This window comes from Grammomys surdaster, unplaced genomic scaffold (genome assembly GCF_004785775.1).
Source record: "Grammomys surdaster isolate TR1022 unplaced genomic scaffold, NIH_TR_1.0 126187, whole genome shotgun sequence".
Taxonomy (NCBI): domain Eukaryota; kingdom Metazoa; phylum Chordata; class Mammalia; order Rodentia; family Muridae; genus Grammomys; species Grammomys surdaster.
The window spans coordinates 1513236-1527294 of record NW_021620993.1 but is presented as its reverse complement, the minus strand read 5'-3'; the positions used below and the strand labels follow the sequence as shown (position 1 = coordinate 1527294).

At 47.0% G+C, this 14059-nt stretch overlaps 1 protein-coding gene across 3 annotated transcripts in view; it reads right to left on the bottom strand.

Moving 5' to 3' along the window:
- Slc2a9 (solute carrier family 2 member 9) overlaps nucleotides 1-14059 on the bottom strand; it is a 124417-nt gene that overhangs the window by 37995 nt on the left and 72363 nt on the right. For all 3 annotated transcript variants that reach the window (XM_028758068.1, XM_028758067.1, XM_028758069.1), the window contains 2 exons: nucleotides 8817-9004; nucleotides 1543-1653 (listed from right to left, as the gene is read on the bottom strand). In XM_028758068.1, coding sequence (XP_028613901.1) covers nucleotides 1543-1653; nucleotides 8817-9004 — 299 coding nt within the window. The remainder of the gene's footprint in view (nucleotides 1-1542; nucleotides 1654-8816; nucleotides 9005-14059) is intronic.

The following is a 14059-nucleotide window of genomic DNA, read 5'->3' as shown; positions in this document are numbered from 1 at the left end:
ACACACACACACACACACACACACACACACACACACACACACACACAGTGTCCCTGGAAGTTCTCTTTGCAAGGACACAAGGACAAGTACCTCACTTCAGGTGACAGGGTGTGACTTATCTGTCCACATAGAGCAATGGGCACCTGCTGAGTATGCCCCATCCTCCAGCCCTGTCAGTCACTTAGTGTCACTTGCTTACTCCCTAGTCTATGTCTATGAGGCAGGGACATGTCCTTATATAAAAGGGGGAAGGGAATCACTGAGACATCGAACAACTTGTTAGAGAGTCACCTGTCTCACAAGGAGCAAAGCTGGGACAGGAACCTGGTCCATCCATGTTCTGAGTAGAGATGCCAACAACCTCACCCCTTGGGTGGAGGATAAGAAAGGAAGTAGAACCCAGGGTTTTTGAGGCTGATACAGCCTTCATTACCAGAGCAACTTTTCAGACAGAATCTTTTCTGGTTATATGATGCACCCCATTAAAGTGACTAGATTAATGTTAGAAGGGAAGTCATTCTGCACGCCTCTGTTACAGAAGCAGGACAAAGGCTGGGATATTGGCAGAGCTGCAGCCTCCCAGGCACAGAACAAAGCTATACACAGAGTAGAGACTGGTGGGCATTTCCCAGGCTATTCCTCACAGCTTGAATAGAGACAGTCTATTTATTCTTTTAAGTTTTCTGGATTTTTACAAATTTAATCCCAAATAACTTGGTAATGATTTCTTATAGCAACAAACAAAAATTCAAACTCCAAATCCTCTTCTTCCTCTACTATTTCCACCCCACGCCGACTGAGTTCTATTGATCAAAAGTTGGAATTAATAACAGGATTGGTGCAGTCAACAGCTGGAGACAGAATTTGGCGACATGCACAAATAACAAAGCACTGAAAATTTTTCCCCTTAACAAAAAGCAGGTCAGGAAAGAGCCTGAACATCATTCATCTACACTTCTAATGGTATCCATTTTTAAGAAGTAGAGTGTTAGAATGATCCAGGAAGGTAAGGAGAAACATTGACTCTACTGACAAATCAGCAGGATAGGGAGTCTGCCTGTTTGTGCTGACACCACTCTAGGTGGAGACTGGCGAGGGAGACTGTTTCCTCTCTTTCTGAGCATCTCTTTCCAGGTCAGAACTCACACGCTGCCACATCAGACATGTCGGCTCATACCTGGTTGACTGCTGAAGAATCTCAGGGGTACTGAGTACCTACAGCGTGAAGCACACCACAGTCCCTCAGGAAGACAGATGTAAGCGCGTCATCAAGAGAGAAGGAAAGGCTAGGGAAGTTTGGCCAACTGTCACACAGCCAGAGCTAGGAATAGTTTAGCTTGTTTTGATTGGAGACCCAAGGAATTGAGATACAGAGAGAAAATGACTAAGTGGACTAAGCGTCCATAGAGCACAAGTCTCTCTCAAATCCAGACCGGGTCCCCTGACAAGACCCGCCCTCATGAAGCAAAACCTAGTAGGTCCCCTGGATATCTGTGTGCCATCCAGTCCCTATGGCATTCTCAGGAGCCTTTGGTGACTTACAGAGAAGATAGCAGCCAGCGTCTCGATTCCTCCTGTGCTCAGGGTGATGTATGGGATCTTGTCCTGAGGGATCCCAGCTTTCCCAAAGATGCTGTTGGTGTAGAACCAGATCTGTAATGCAGAAAGGATCAAGGATGGTCATCCAGAGACCTCACCCTCCCTCCCACCCTAGACTAAGGTGTGAGGCTCTCTCTGAAATCTTGCCACCGAGCCCAGAGTCACAGGTGAGCTGTGCCATGTAGCCATATGGTGCCCCCAACCCCTACTTCTTTACTAACAGACTCCTGCATTCTTGGAAGTGATGTCTGTCCATCCAAGCCACTGCTTCCTACACTGCCTCCAGTTAGGAACAGGTAGCAACAGAAATATTGGTGGGACCAGCATGAAGCTTCCTAGTTTACTCTAAGTCTTATATGTATTTATTTACTTGTTTATTTATTTATTGTGGGGTGGTAGCAGTGTGTGTTGGGGGAAGAGAGGTCATAAAGGAAGTTGTAGGTGTCAGCTCTCTCTTTCCACCATGTGGGGTACAGGGGTTGAATGCAGGTCCATGGTAGCAAAATCCTTTACTGAATGAGCTATCTTACAGGCCACACACCCTGCCTTTGCCTTTTCTTCTTCTTTTAGAGAAACTTTATCAAAGATATATGCTCTGGTGTTTACTTATTTTATTTTTTCCTACTTTCCTTTGTGTGGCCAGGATGCCGAGTGTGATGGTTGGAGCCTCGGTAGCCCTCTTGGGTCATTTAGTAACCTTGGTTAAGTATACTCTGTGAGAATCAAAAACTTTTTCCTCCATAAAACATCTTAGTAGGACCCAGTAGAAACTGCCATGATAAATCTACAACAATACACATGGTTGAAGTGATGTTCTTGAGGTCTGTGTAACTGTACATGTACAGGCAGGTCCCAAGAAAACTAATTTCCCAAACCCCAAAGACAGACCCAATATCCAGAAATGAACTCAACCTGGATGATAGGAGGGATTCTGGTGGTTAGATAAAAGCCAGCATTCCTCAGAGCTTGTGAAATACTGATTCCCATCTGCCCAAAGGGGTCATTTTCATTACCTCTGGCATAAGGGACATATGGTTACCTGGGGTACCTATCAGCGTGTGGAAGCTCACGCTGGCCTCCAGGCTCCCTCAGGATCACAAGTACTTTAGCATCCTGACCTTCTCACCTCCTCCATACCCTGAACTCCCTCCAGCTCAAAGGATTCCCTCCCCACAGCTACCAGATCTCCTTATGAGCCTGCTATCTCACTACTCACCCTCTTACTTTCTCCTATGCTCTCTCTCATCTCTTGCTAGTCAGTTACTCTCTGTCTTTTACTTCCCCCCCCCCACACACACATTCTCTCCTATTCTCCCACTTCCCTGGCCCCAGTCATGTCCAGTCTGCTGGCAATGCTTAGTCTATTTCTTTCTCTGCTCTGGACCCTCCCGATGCTCCTGGCTGTTCTCTCTCTTATATCTACCACAAACACCTTATTCTGGATCAGTCATGCTGGCAGTTTCTTGGATGCACCTCCTCACATACAGAAACATCGGGATTGTTTAGCTGCTACAGCTCTGATGTCAGGCCCAGCACTGGCTATACTACCCTGATGCTTGTGTGAGGAAACCCTTGTTTCTAATATGTCTTGTTATGAACACTTGTTTGAGAAGCTATTTACACCCAGGGCAGGGAGAGTCAGGACTAACTTGTATCCAACAGCTGGTAAGGTTTGCAGTGACAGATTATTTTTCATGGGGTCTCCCAAACAGCCAGAGGCACAGTGCGAATGAGCTACTGTCCTAGTCCATGGATCAGTTTGAAGAGATGGATTTTAACGTTCACATGTTACAAGTAAAGACCCACTGCCCTGTGTTATCTGCATCCCCACTGAGTGGGTAGAGGAGGTAGGACTTTAAGCTCTGTTGGAATGAATGGTGGCTGCCACATTTGCAGTGCACAGAGGCAATACCTCACTAGCCTACCAGTCCCTGCTGCTCTGAGGCTATCTATCATTCTGAACCCTCAGTATCTCTGCATCTTTCATATCAGCTTCTTCTCCACGGTTTCCCAGACCCAGTCACAGTCAGATTGTAGACTTAGTTAAGAGATATTCTTTATTGTCACCCTGGATTTTAGTGCCACAGGTCTCTGTGTCTTCCACTCATAGGGAGGCAGAGCTTTCAGCCCCCACCAATACTTGGTATATATTTTCCTGTAGAAACGATTCTCCAGCCTCATGCCATCTCAGCTCCTCCAGCCTCCATGACCCCTTGTGTCTCTAGTTTCCATACTCCCTGAAGTGGCACAGCTGCGGACATCCTCATCAGGTTGAAAGTCAATGTCGGGAGTCATTGTGCAAGACCTTCTGTGTTTACAATAGTACAGCTGTGAAGAGGACTGAGACAGCTTGCTAAATGCATCTAGACAGCAGTAGGCAGGAGTTGTCCCTTATCCCCAGCCCCAGCCTGGATCCTGTGAGGTCCGCAGGGCTTGCCTGTCCCCTTCTGCCTGATCCATGTAGCACCCTTCCTCTACCCTCATTTCAAGAAGCGGGAGATGACTGCCTTCACCTTGACCTCTGTATGAACTGAAGGAAATATGATCGGACAGTTTCAGGCTCTTGTGAAAAAGAAGAAAGTGCCTGGGACACTCAGAGTCAGAGACTTACAGAGCAGGAGCTTCCTCCATCTCACCAAGTCAACGTGAGCAATTCCCTAGACTCACCTCCCCTTTTTCAGGCTGCCCCAGGTTCCCTACTGCCAAGGTTCTAACATGCTGAAGTGTCCAGGAAAAGCCTTCATAAACAAACAATAGGCATCCTTCTAGAAGGTTCCATCTCTCCATGAAGACATTCAGACTCTTTAGGAAAAAGAGCCTCTGTTGTCAGTGGAAGGCATATGTGATACCCTCCTCCTTAAAGGTGCAGGGCTGGTGTCTTTCTGAGTCTCCCAATGCTTCACTCTAAGCTCCTGGAACACTGTTTTGATGAGGCAGCATGCCATGCAATCATTCTACCTGTGAGAAGACTGAGGAGAAAGCAAGGGCCACTCCCTATGCAATGACACCAGATTAGAGAGGTGTCCCCTGGGTGCCCCCTCTCTTCATGTAGTACATGCCATGATACTCCTCTGTAACCTGTGGCTCTTCACTCTTCTATCTGCTTTTGGCTGTAAACACAGTGGTCATGGGATGAGAGATGTGGCCTGACCTTTGCCAGTTAGTGCCTGCCTCATCTTTGTTCAACATAGGAGTAACTGTTCTGGTAGTGACCAATCAGCTAGCAAGAAGTAACTTAAGTGAATGGTCTTTGTTGTTTGCTTTTGGCTCGTGGTTTGAGAGGGTATGGTCTGTCATGGTGGGATTCCTGGAGCTGAGACTCCTTACAATCTTACAGACCATGAAGTAGAGAGCAAATGGGAAGTTTGGTTGTAACCCCTGAGACCTGGAGGAACAGATTTTCTCCAGCTTGTCTCTGTCTTCTAAGCTGTCCAGTTTCCACACACAGCACCACCACCTGGGGGCCATGTGCCCTAACACATAGGGACAGTCCACATTCAAACTGCAATGCCCAGAGCAAGATAATGCTGACCTGGATGTGCTTGCTGGACATGGAAGGACCCATGGTCCTTCCAAAACATCTCTGTGTTAATCCCAGAATCTGGCATCTTAGCTTCCACAACAAGTCTGACTCTAAGCATGGGGAGACCCTGGAGGCAGCAGTTTTTGCTGGATTGTCTGAGTGAACCGTAGATGCCATCACTCCTTATGAAGGAGAAATGGGGGGGGGGCAGAGTTGGAGGAAGAAGGTATAAGGGTGGAAGAGGACGAAGGGAGAGAAAAATCAAACGTGCTTTATTGCATCTGACTCTGAAGATAGAGGAAAGAGGCCACGAGCCAAGGAAAGAGGCAACTCCCAGAAAGCTGGGAATGGGTTTTCTCCTGGTGTGTCCAGGATTGGGTGCAGCCTGAATTGGCTTGAGGACTTCTGACCTCCAAAGCCGTACAATGATAAGTGGTTTGAAATCTCTGGATGTCAGTGCTGTGATTTTTTTTTAACGTCCACTGGTGACAAGAAATGTGCACACTGGAGAGATGTAATTCATTTATACCATGTTTTACCTGGGGGGCGAGTACTTCTCACACATGGTGATCTATGGCTGCTTTGAGGTCTAGGAGGAAAAGGCCTGTTCATTATTAAACACCTTCTGGTTGTTCTCTTAGGCTTTTCCTCTGCTGGGCAGAATCTACTTGCATTTTCTCTGTGTGTCTTGCTCAGGTCCCAGTTAAAAGCATGGTGCTTTTCCCTGCCCATCCTTGTTCTACCAAGAGCTTTGCTGTGAGGCATTAGGTTTTGTGGCAGGCCAGGATATGCACACTAAGGGTCTCTTGGGACTAAACCAGCTAAAATAGACAGGGTTTGAAAATGGCCACACATAAGATACTCAGTGAGTGTCCTGAATCAGCACAGATGTTAGACAAACTATCACAGTCCTTTCTTTCTCTCCTTCTCTCCCTCTCTCTCTGTGTATGTGTGTGTATTTGTGTGTGTGTGTGTGTAATACATGTGTGTCTAGGTCAAAGGTCAACCTCGGATGTCATTCCAGGTGCATCCACCTTGTTCTTTGAAGCAAGCTCTCTCACCAGCCTGGGCTGGCTGAGTCAGGTAGGGTATAGAGCAGGAGTATCTTGTCTGATTTGTCTATAAAATGAGACCATATGGGACTGTAGAAATCCTGGGGTGTTTGGTCACACCCCCAGAACCCAGAGACCTAACATGCGGTCTCCATGTAACATGCAGTGGGTCACGTAAGGCACAGGTAGAGGGCGGGGAAACAGACCTCTGCCTCAAGATTTACATATTACCTAAAGGCCCTAGCCCTGCCCCTCTCCCGCTTCCAATATAGGGAAGCCCTTCCTGGCATTTTGTGGGAGAGTACCACCATTCAGATACATCACCATGGCAATAAAATCTCCAATTCCATGTGTCTCCTGGGACTCTGGACTCTCTTTGTATAAGTGGGAAACTCTCCAGGAAAAGCCTTCCTGCCCTCCCTGTGCTCCCTGCTGCAGCCGTCCTCGGGACACTCTCCCCTGTAGTGGCAGTCCGTGCACCCGGGCCTTCGTGGGCTGCCCCGTCTCTGTTCCGGACACCCCCTTCTCCCCTGCGCCACTGCTTCGGTACCCTGCGCCCGCCTGCAGCTTCTGGACAGCTCAAGCCCCACGGTGTGGGCGGGATCGAACCATCAGCAGAGAGTGTAGCCGAGTCCAGCCGACGGAGCCATAATGTCTTTCTCATCCAAGAAGTACATATGCTGCCCCTACCCTGTAGGACTCCTTGGGAACAGAGCAACGTGACCAATGGGAGGTGCCTGCCTGGCAGTATTAACTAGTGTCTCCTAGGGGGTCATAGTCACCTAAATGAAGGGACAGAGCATGTTTTAAAGCCACCTACTGTTTTTTAATCTGGGTTAGTTCTTGGCTCTGGCCTCTGGGCTGTGAAGGAGAAGGCTGCGGGAGAGGGTCTGGACCCAAGCCAGGCTGGCATTTACAACTAAATAGCATGTGTCCTTTTGTCTATAAAATGGACAAAGGAAAAAAGATGTGTTCTTTTTTAAAGAGAAGACGTGTTCTGTGGCTGCCTAGAAGTGAGGTGGGGACAGCCTGAAAAACACAGGTGGGATAATTTGAGTTGGGGATTGAGGACCCTCTCTGCTTGGGGCTTAAGTACCTAGAACTTGGGGTTCAGACAATTGGTGCTCAAATCTCCTTTATACAGTATCTAGCAGCGAACATTTGGGAAAATGTCTCAGTGTGTCTGCATAACAGTGGGGTCTGAAGGACAGCTCCTGGCCCCACAAACTGCTCATCTATGCACCTGATCAGGGCCAGAGCTGAGTGCACAGTCAGGCCAAAGGAAGCAGATGGCCCAGGTTTCTGGCTATAGGTTCATGGGGACAGCGATATGGGAAGCCAGGACTCTGAGTTGTCTGGAGATCTCTGTCCTATCTCAGGGAAAGCATCTGCGCTTGTGAAGGTAGAAACAATCACCACTCTACAACCCACCAGACAGATTTTTCTGGCACAACTCTGTGCAGCATGGCTTGAAGGAACATCAGCATGATTCATTCCTTACAGAATATCCAAATGGAAAAATGAGGTCCTGGGGGAGGAGACGGGTCTGCCCAGCAATGGCATGGCTCTTCATCTAACTGCTTCATTGAGCATAAATTCCACATGTCCTTAAGACTCTATGTGTGGCCTCAGGAAACTGCATCACTGAGAGTCTGATACACCTGACCTTGAGTTTGTCTAGGGAAGGAAACTACGGAATGGGCAGTAGCCACTCTGGGCTGAGCTGTTGATTCTCCAACTCCACTAGTTCTTCTCACTTAACTGGGCCAAGGTAAAGAGGCAAAAATGACTAAGGAACAAAGTGATCTCATTTTGACACTGGTGTTTCCAAAAATAGAATTCAGAGTTGTTGAAATTTGGCAGAATGTGTGGCTGCGATCTTCCCAGGCAGCCATTTCCCGCTTCTGGACAGGAGCGTTGCTGTCACTCCCTCCCCCACATGAGTACCACCTGAATGACAGTAGGAGGTGCTGGGCTCTTGTTGAACAGGTATGAATAATCTGGGCTCTCTGGAGGTCCTCCCCACAGCAACCCCTCCCTCCTTCTGTGCTATGTGCCCAGAAGCCTGTCTGCATCCCTTCATGGATGGAGAGCTGACCCCATCCCAAGGTGAGGCACCCCACTCAGTTTCCCAGAAAAAAGCAATCACACTCAGCTCCCTCGATTCTCAGATTTGGGGATTTTACCTTCTGGGACATTGGAGAGAGGCCTCTAGGGACACCTCAGCTCAGACTCCAACAAGCTGAAGCCAACATAGCCAAGCCTGCTTTATTTAAGTCATGTTGGTCCTCTGTTCCTTTGACTTTCTATGTCTGTTTATTGAGAGCCATGACTCTTAGGTATTTCCAGGGACACACGGTAGGACAGTTGGTGGCAGTTCAAGGACAACCTTGCTTGCTGCTGTTTGGACATTGTATGCATAAGTCGGCTCCGTATCCTTCTATCCCATTCTACAGAGGTGGGAACTGAGGACAAGCCAAGTTCCACAGATGCTCAAAGGCACAGCTCAGTGGAGGCTTACAGAGCTGGGTTTGAAAGACATCCAGCACGCACACCCTGTGCCACCCACATTCTGGCCTCCCTCAGGTTTTCTTTGGTGCTGACGCTGGTGTGTGTGTGTGTGTGTGTGTGTGTGTACTCACCGCATTGAGTCCACATAGTTGGTAGCTGGCCATGGTGATAATGACAGTGATGACCTGCCAGCGGACAAAGGGTGCCCTCAGAAGCTCAAACACAGACACCAGGCGGAGGTTCCTTTGCACACGGCTCTCAGCCAGGGCCTCCTCCAGTTCTTGGGAGACATCTTCTTTCCCCAGAAATGTTTGGAAGGCTGTGAAGGACAGGCAGGTATTGGGATGTTGGCCATCTAGGATGTTGGCCCTGAATGGATGGGCCCCATTATCTGGACATATGCTTATCAGAGACCTTTGGAATCTGTACAAAAACTGTATTTAAAATCAGGAAGATAGGGGCCTAGAGACACACACCAACTTTCCTGAAGTCACTGAGTAGGCTGAGAGAGAATCTGGGTCTCTCACCCACCACTCCTCTCCCCAGAAAAGTAGAGCATGTCCAGCATTGAAATCCATCTCCCAGGACAGCTGTCCCCACTGATCTTTTATATACAGTCTTGCCTCTCACAGCTAGGGGACAAACTGCACAGCATCAAGCATGTCAACCCTTGCTTAGAGCTCATCCACCAGAACTGCTATTCCAGTGAACGTTCATTGAGCACCTCCTGGTTTCCTGGCCCATTCTCACTGGGGATTTCTGGAGGGAAGTCAATGGCCACACACACACACAAGTTTGCCTACCCCAAAGCTGCCTCTATGGGTAAAAAGAGGAGTAAACCTAATGACCCTCATTAAGGCTCATTCCATGTGACCCTCAGAAATATGAATGTCCTGAGTGGAATAGGAGAGCGAAGATCCACACATTCTCTTGACGGATGTGTTTCCGAGTCAAGCATTGCAAATTTCCAGCCATTGGACAAACCATATTTTAACCCCTATTAAAGCAGACCCCTGAGACCATAACAGCCAGATCTCACAGCATGCTTTCAGAGTGGAGGCTTCCAGATTCATTGCCCTCCGTCTTCCTCCTACAGGGTAAGGTAGCAGTGGTGATGGCTCCCGTGGACAGTCCATTCCACACACAGCAGGCACTGTCCTTAATAACACGGCTCCTGCACCTCGGGTGTGTGAAATTGTTCTTTTTAAGCAGAAAAGTAAAGCGGCTAAGCCCATTCCAGATTTTACAGGCAGGGATGCAGGAGGACTTCGGAGGCACTGCAAGCTGCTTCTAAGCATGTCTTTGGAAGCTGTGATTTAATGGTTTTGCTAGCACTGGTTAATCGTACAGGAGAACAGTGACTGGCTTTTTACTGCACACTAAACCATTGTATTTTGAATGTTTCTTCCAAGTTCAAAATGCAACATCCGTATTATAAAACAGGTCTAGAGTTTGCATATTTCCATTCCAAAATGTGGACAACTTTATCCCCTACCCCTTTCACCTTGAAGTTCTCAGGCAGATTCAGTGTACAGAGCTCATCAGAATTTCCCTCCACAGCCTTGTCCTTGCTGACAGCTCCAGGCTCAGGCTCACTCATTCCCTGAGTTTTCTCTTCCCAGCATCCCCTCTTGCACTGCTCTAGCATCTTTAAGCCCCACCCCTCCACCCCATCATCTTTTGTCAGGATCAGAGAACAGGTGCCAGGGTGATGTTTCTTAGTATGGCTCAGATAGTAAACCTAGAACTTTCTCTCACAACAGGGATCTCCACTTTGATACCAAGGACTTCTTGAGCTGAGTAGCTTCAATGGGGATATTAGTTGCATGGTCAGATGTTTGACACTGTCCCTGGATTCTACTCCCAGATGTGATAATTCTTTTATTTGCCTAGTGGGTACAAAATGTTGTAACCTTCTGTTGTGGCTTTAACTGTTTACCTGTTGTCATATGGTACCTGTGAATGTGAGCTCTGGAAACAGTCACCTAGTGACGACTGGTGGTCATGCTCCAGTAGCCCTGGTCCATCTGACTCTTGTCATAGGAGTCACAGAGAATGGATGCTGAAGCTCAGTGAGAATATAAGCATGAAGGAGACTGGGGGGTGCAGTTGTCATCCAAGCACACTGTTGGTATTGGAAGACTAAGCATGTGGGAACATTGAGGATGCAGAAGGACTAGCAATGCCTGAACACTGAGATGTAGACCTGAGGATGCTAGGGTACCAAGGCTACAGAAGACTAAGGGTGTTGGGGCTCTAAGGATACTGGCCACCATCACCATCTAGCAGGGGAGAGAATGACTCTGCTGGAACTTTGACTTTAGATTTCTGCTCCCCAGAACAAGTGTACAATCAGTTGGTGTAGTTAGTTTTCCTGAGCTGGCAGGCAGCCTGGGACTCCATGCTGTGGTGACAGCCTGGGACTCTGTGCTTTATTTGAGTATTCTTCACCTCTTGCAGAGCAAAGCCCAGAGTGGTCTAGAGGCTTCTTTCCCATAACAAAGAAGGCAAAAGAACGTCATGTGGAGCACTCCCAGTGATCCTTTGTGATTATGTGCAGAGAGATGCTCTGAGTTTTGTGTCTTGCACAGTGCAGGACTAAGGACTTCTAAAAATAGGAACTTTGTCAAGCCATTCCTTTTCAGCCGCTACTGGTATTTAAAAGTAGGATGTCATGAGGCTTCTAAAACAGGCTCAAGGTCTCTTCATTATCCACAGTCGTGATGTCCTACATGGAGGAAGTGGGGGTGTAGAAGGAGATGTTGAGGTTCTATGTAGCTTTATACAATTTTATTGTGACTGGGCCTGGAACTTCATGGTCTGTGTGAGTGTGTGGGAGAACCCACACTGTGGAGAAGCCAGCAGGGCACTGTTTTCTGTTACAGGATATTTGATTATTGTACACAGAAAAGCTAATTGTTAGCAAAATATACAAGCTTAGAACGATATTGTGTTTGTCAGATGCAGTTAGGTGTGTCCTGTAGAGATGCAGTTTGGTGTGCTTCTAAAAGCCTCTACAGGTAAGAATGCTAAGGAATTCTTAATAGGAAGGTTCCTGCCTATTCTAAGGCAAGTTGCTTGGTAGAGGTCTTGTCTTTGCACTATGACCCAAGGCAAAGTCAGCTGGATGGCCTTGGGCTGCCCCTCCTTAATGATGAAATAGTTTGGCCCCTACTCACTTTCTTGGAGCCTTCCAAGGGTGTAGGAGGGGGAATTAGAGACTTCTTTTTATATCAATTGGACTTTTGAGAACTCTCTCTGGGCTTGGAAGAGTTTCCTAGAAGGAGCTCCAGGTAAAAGATAGGAATTTGTTTTTTGGGCTTACAGGAACCACAGAGAAGCACCTGGCAGAAAACCGTGAAACAATTGTCTAGGGAAGAGAGCTAAGGAGCCCTCTTGGATTTGAAGGAGCTCAAGAGAAAGGTAAGCTAGCTTGCTGGTATGACAGGTAGAGATTTCAAAACAGCTAGCAGGGTAGTTGTAGAATCAGGCTTGTGAATAGATATTTTATATACAGTTAAGAAAATAAAATTATGTTTCTGAGCTAGCAGGTTTTTACCTCAGCTCCCGCCTCCCATGTCTTTATGGGTGTCAATACTGGATTAAATGATTAAGTGCTACGGTTTTCCGTTGTGATCAGTACACAGTGATACATAGCTTTTGTACAGTTTACTAGTCAGTGAATTGGCTAACGATCAGCAAATTGGAGGCTGATAATTTTGTCCCTTGATTGAACTAATCTGAAAAATATACAGATATTTTATAAAGAACCTGCCAAGGCTTCAAGGCATGGTTGTGTGCGTCTGTCATCCTGTCCCAGGTGAAGGGGAATCAGGGGCACCAGGGTCTCAGAGTCATCATGGCTTCTGTGGTGGTTGGAATGAGATCTCCTCCATAGGCTCATGTGTTTGAAAAGTTCATCTCCATTGATGATGCTGTTTGAGGAAGCTCACACTTCCACCAGCAAGGAAGAAGTGTGTCATTGGAGGGTGGATTTTGAGAGCTTATGGTCTTGGTCTACTCCCAGTGTGCTCTTTCTGCTTTGTGTTTGGGGTTCAAGATATGAGCCCTAAGCTTCTGCCCTGGCCACCGTACCTGACACTTGCTACCATGTTGGACTCTTATCCTCCTGGACATGTAAACCCAAATAAGCTCTTTCTTCTGTGAGCTGCCTTGAACATAGTGTTTTATCACAGCATCAGGACAGTAACTCATACAGCTACAAAATGAGCTTAGCTCAGGCTCAGGCTACAAGTGACTGAGTAAAATGAAACAAACAAACAAACAAACATCCTCAAAGAAATTAAAGCTTTAAAAACTAACAAGTGGTACCACAAACCAAGTTGTGACACAGTGGGGACACTGCCTGTGCTCCAGTTACAAGGCACTGTAAGTCTCAAGACTAGCACCGCCTAGCAGAGAATGCACAATTAGAAAATGATTAATTTATGTTCTCAAGATAAGGGAGACAGTTCTGCGGGAGTGTGAAAGCAGCAGCATTTAAATGAAACCATGCAATGAAAAGAAGTCTTCGGAAATGTTTCTGTTTGGAGTCAAGACTGTGTATTCAGCTCATCCATGAGAAATCTTGTATCTGTACATCTAAAACTGAGTTCAGATCCCCAAACTCATGCAAAGCCAGACGGGGTAGTGCACATCTGTAAGCCCAGAACTCCTATGACAAGATGGAAGGTAGAGCCAGGATCTCCAGGTCACCATGACATATAAGCTTCAACAAACAACAAACAAACAAACAAAAAACCAAACCAACAAAAATCCAAAAACAAATAAAACAACAAAAAACAACCAACCAACCAAACAAACAAACAAAAAAACCAAAGAAAGCCATTCTCAAATGGGGTGGAAGGCCAGGACCAACACCTGAGGATGTCCTCTGACCTCTGATGCATGCTACGGCACACTCACCCCTGAAGTCACACATATGCAGGCAGAGAAAGAGAATAATAATAAAAACCTCAGTATCTTACAAACAGTTTTTTTTAAAATCCCTGCTTTACAATAATCCAAATGAGTTTCTGTGGGCTTTGTAGAATTGTGCTTGTCTATATAAAAAGTGAATCCTTTTATTATTTCACTAGAGTGGCTGACTGACATTGGGGAAAATGGAGATTTTCTGGCTGGGTTTTCGCTCTCTCCAGATGCTTTGTTCGAGGGGATGGAGCTGTGCAGTAAACGAGGTGCTCCAGGTCAGCAGCCTCACTGTCTCCTCTATAGGGCTCTGTGGGTTGTCTTACTGCCAAGGACAATACTGAAATTGCCTTGCCTCCTGCCTCCTGCTTGCCCTCTTTAGAAGATAAATGAGTTTCTCTCTCTCTCTCTCTCTCTCTCTCTCTCTCTCTCTCTCTCTCTCTCT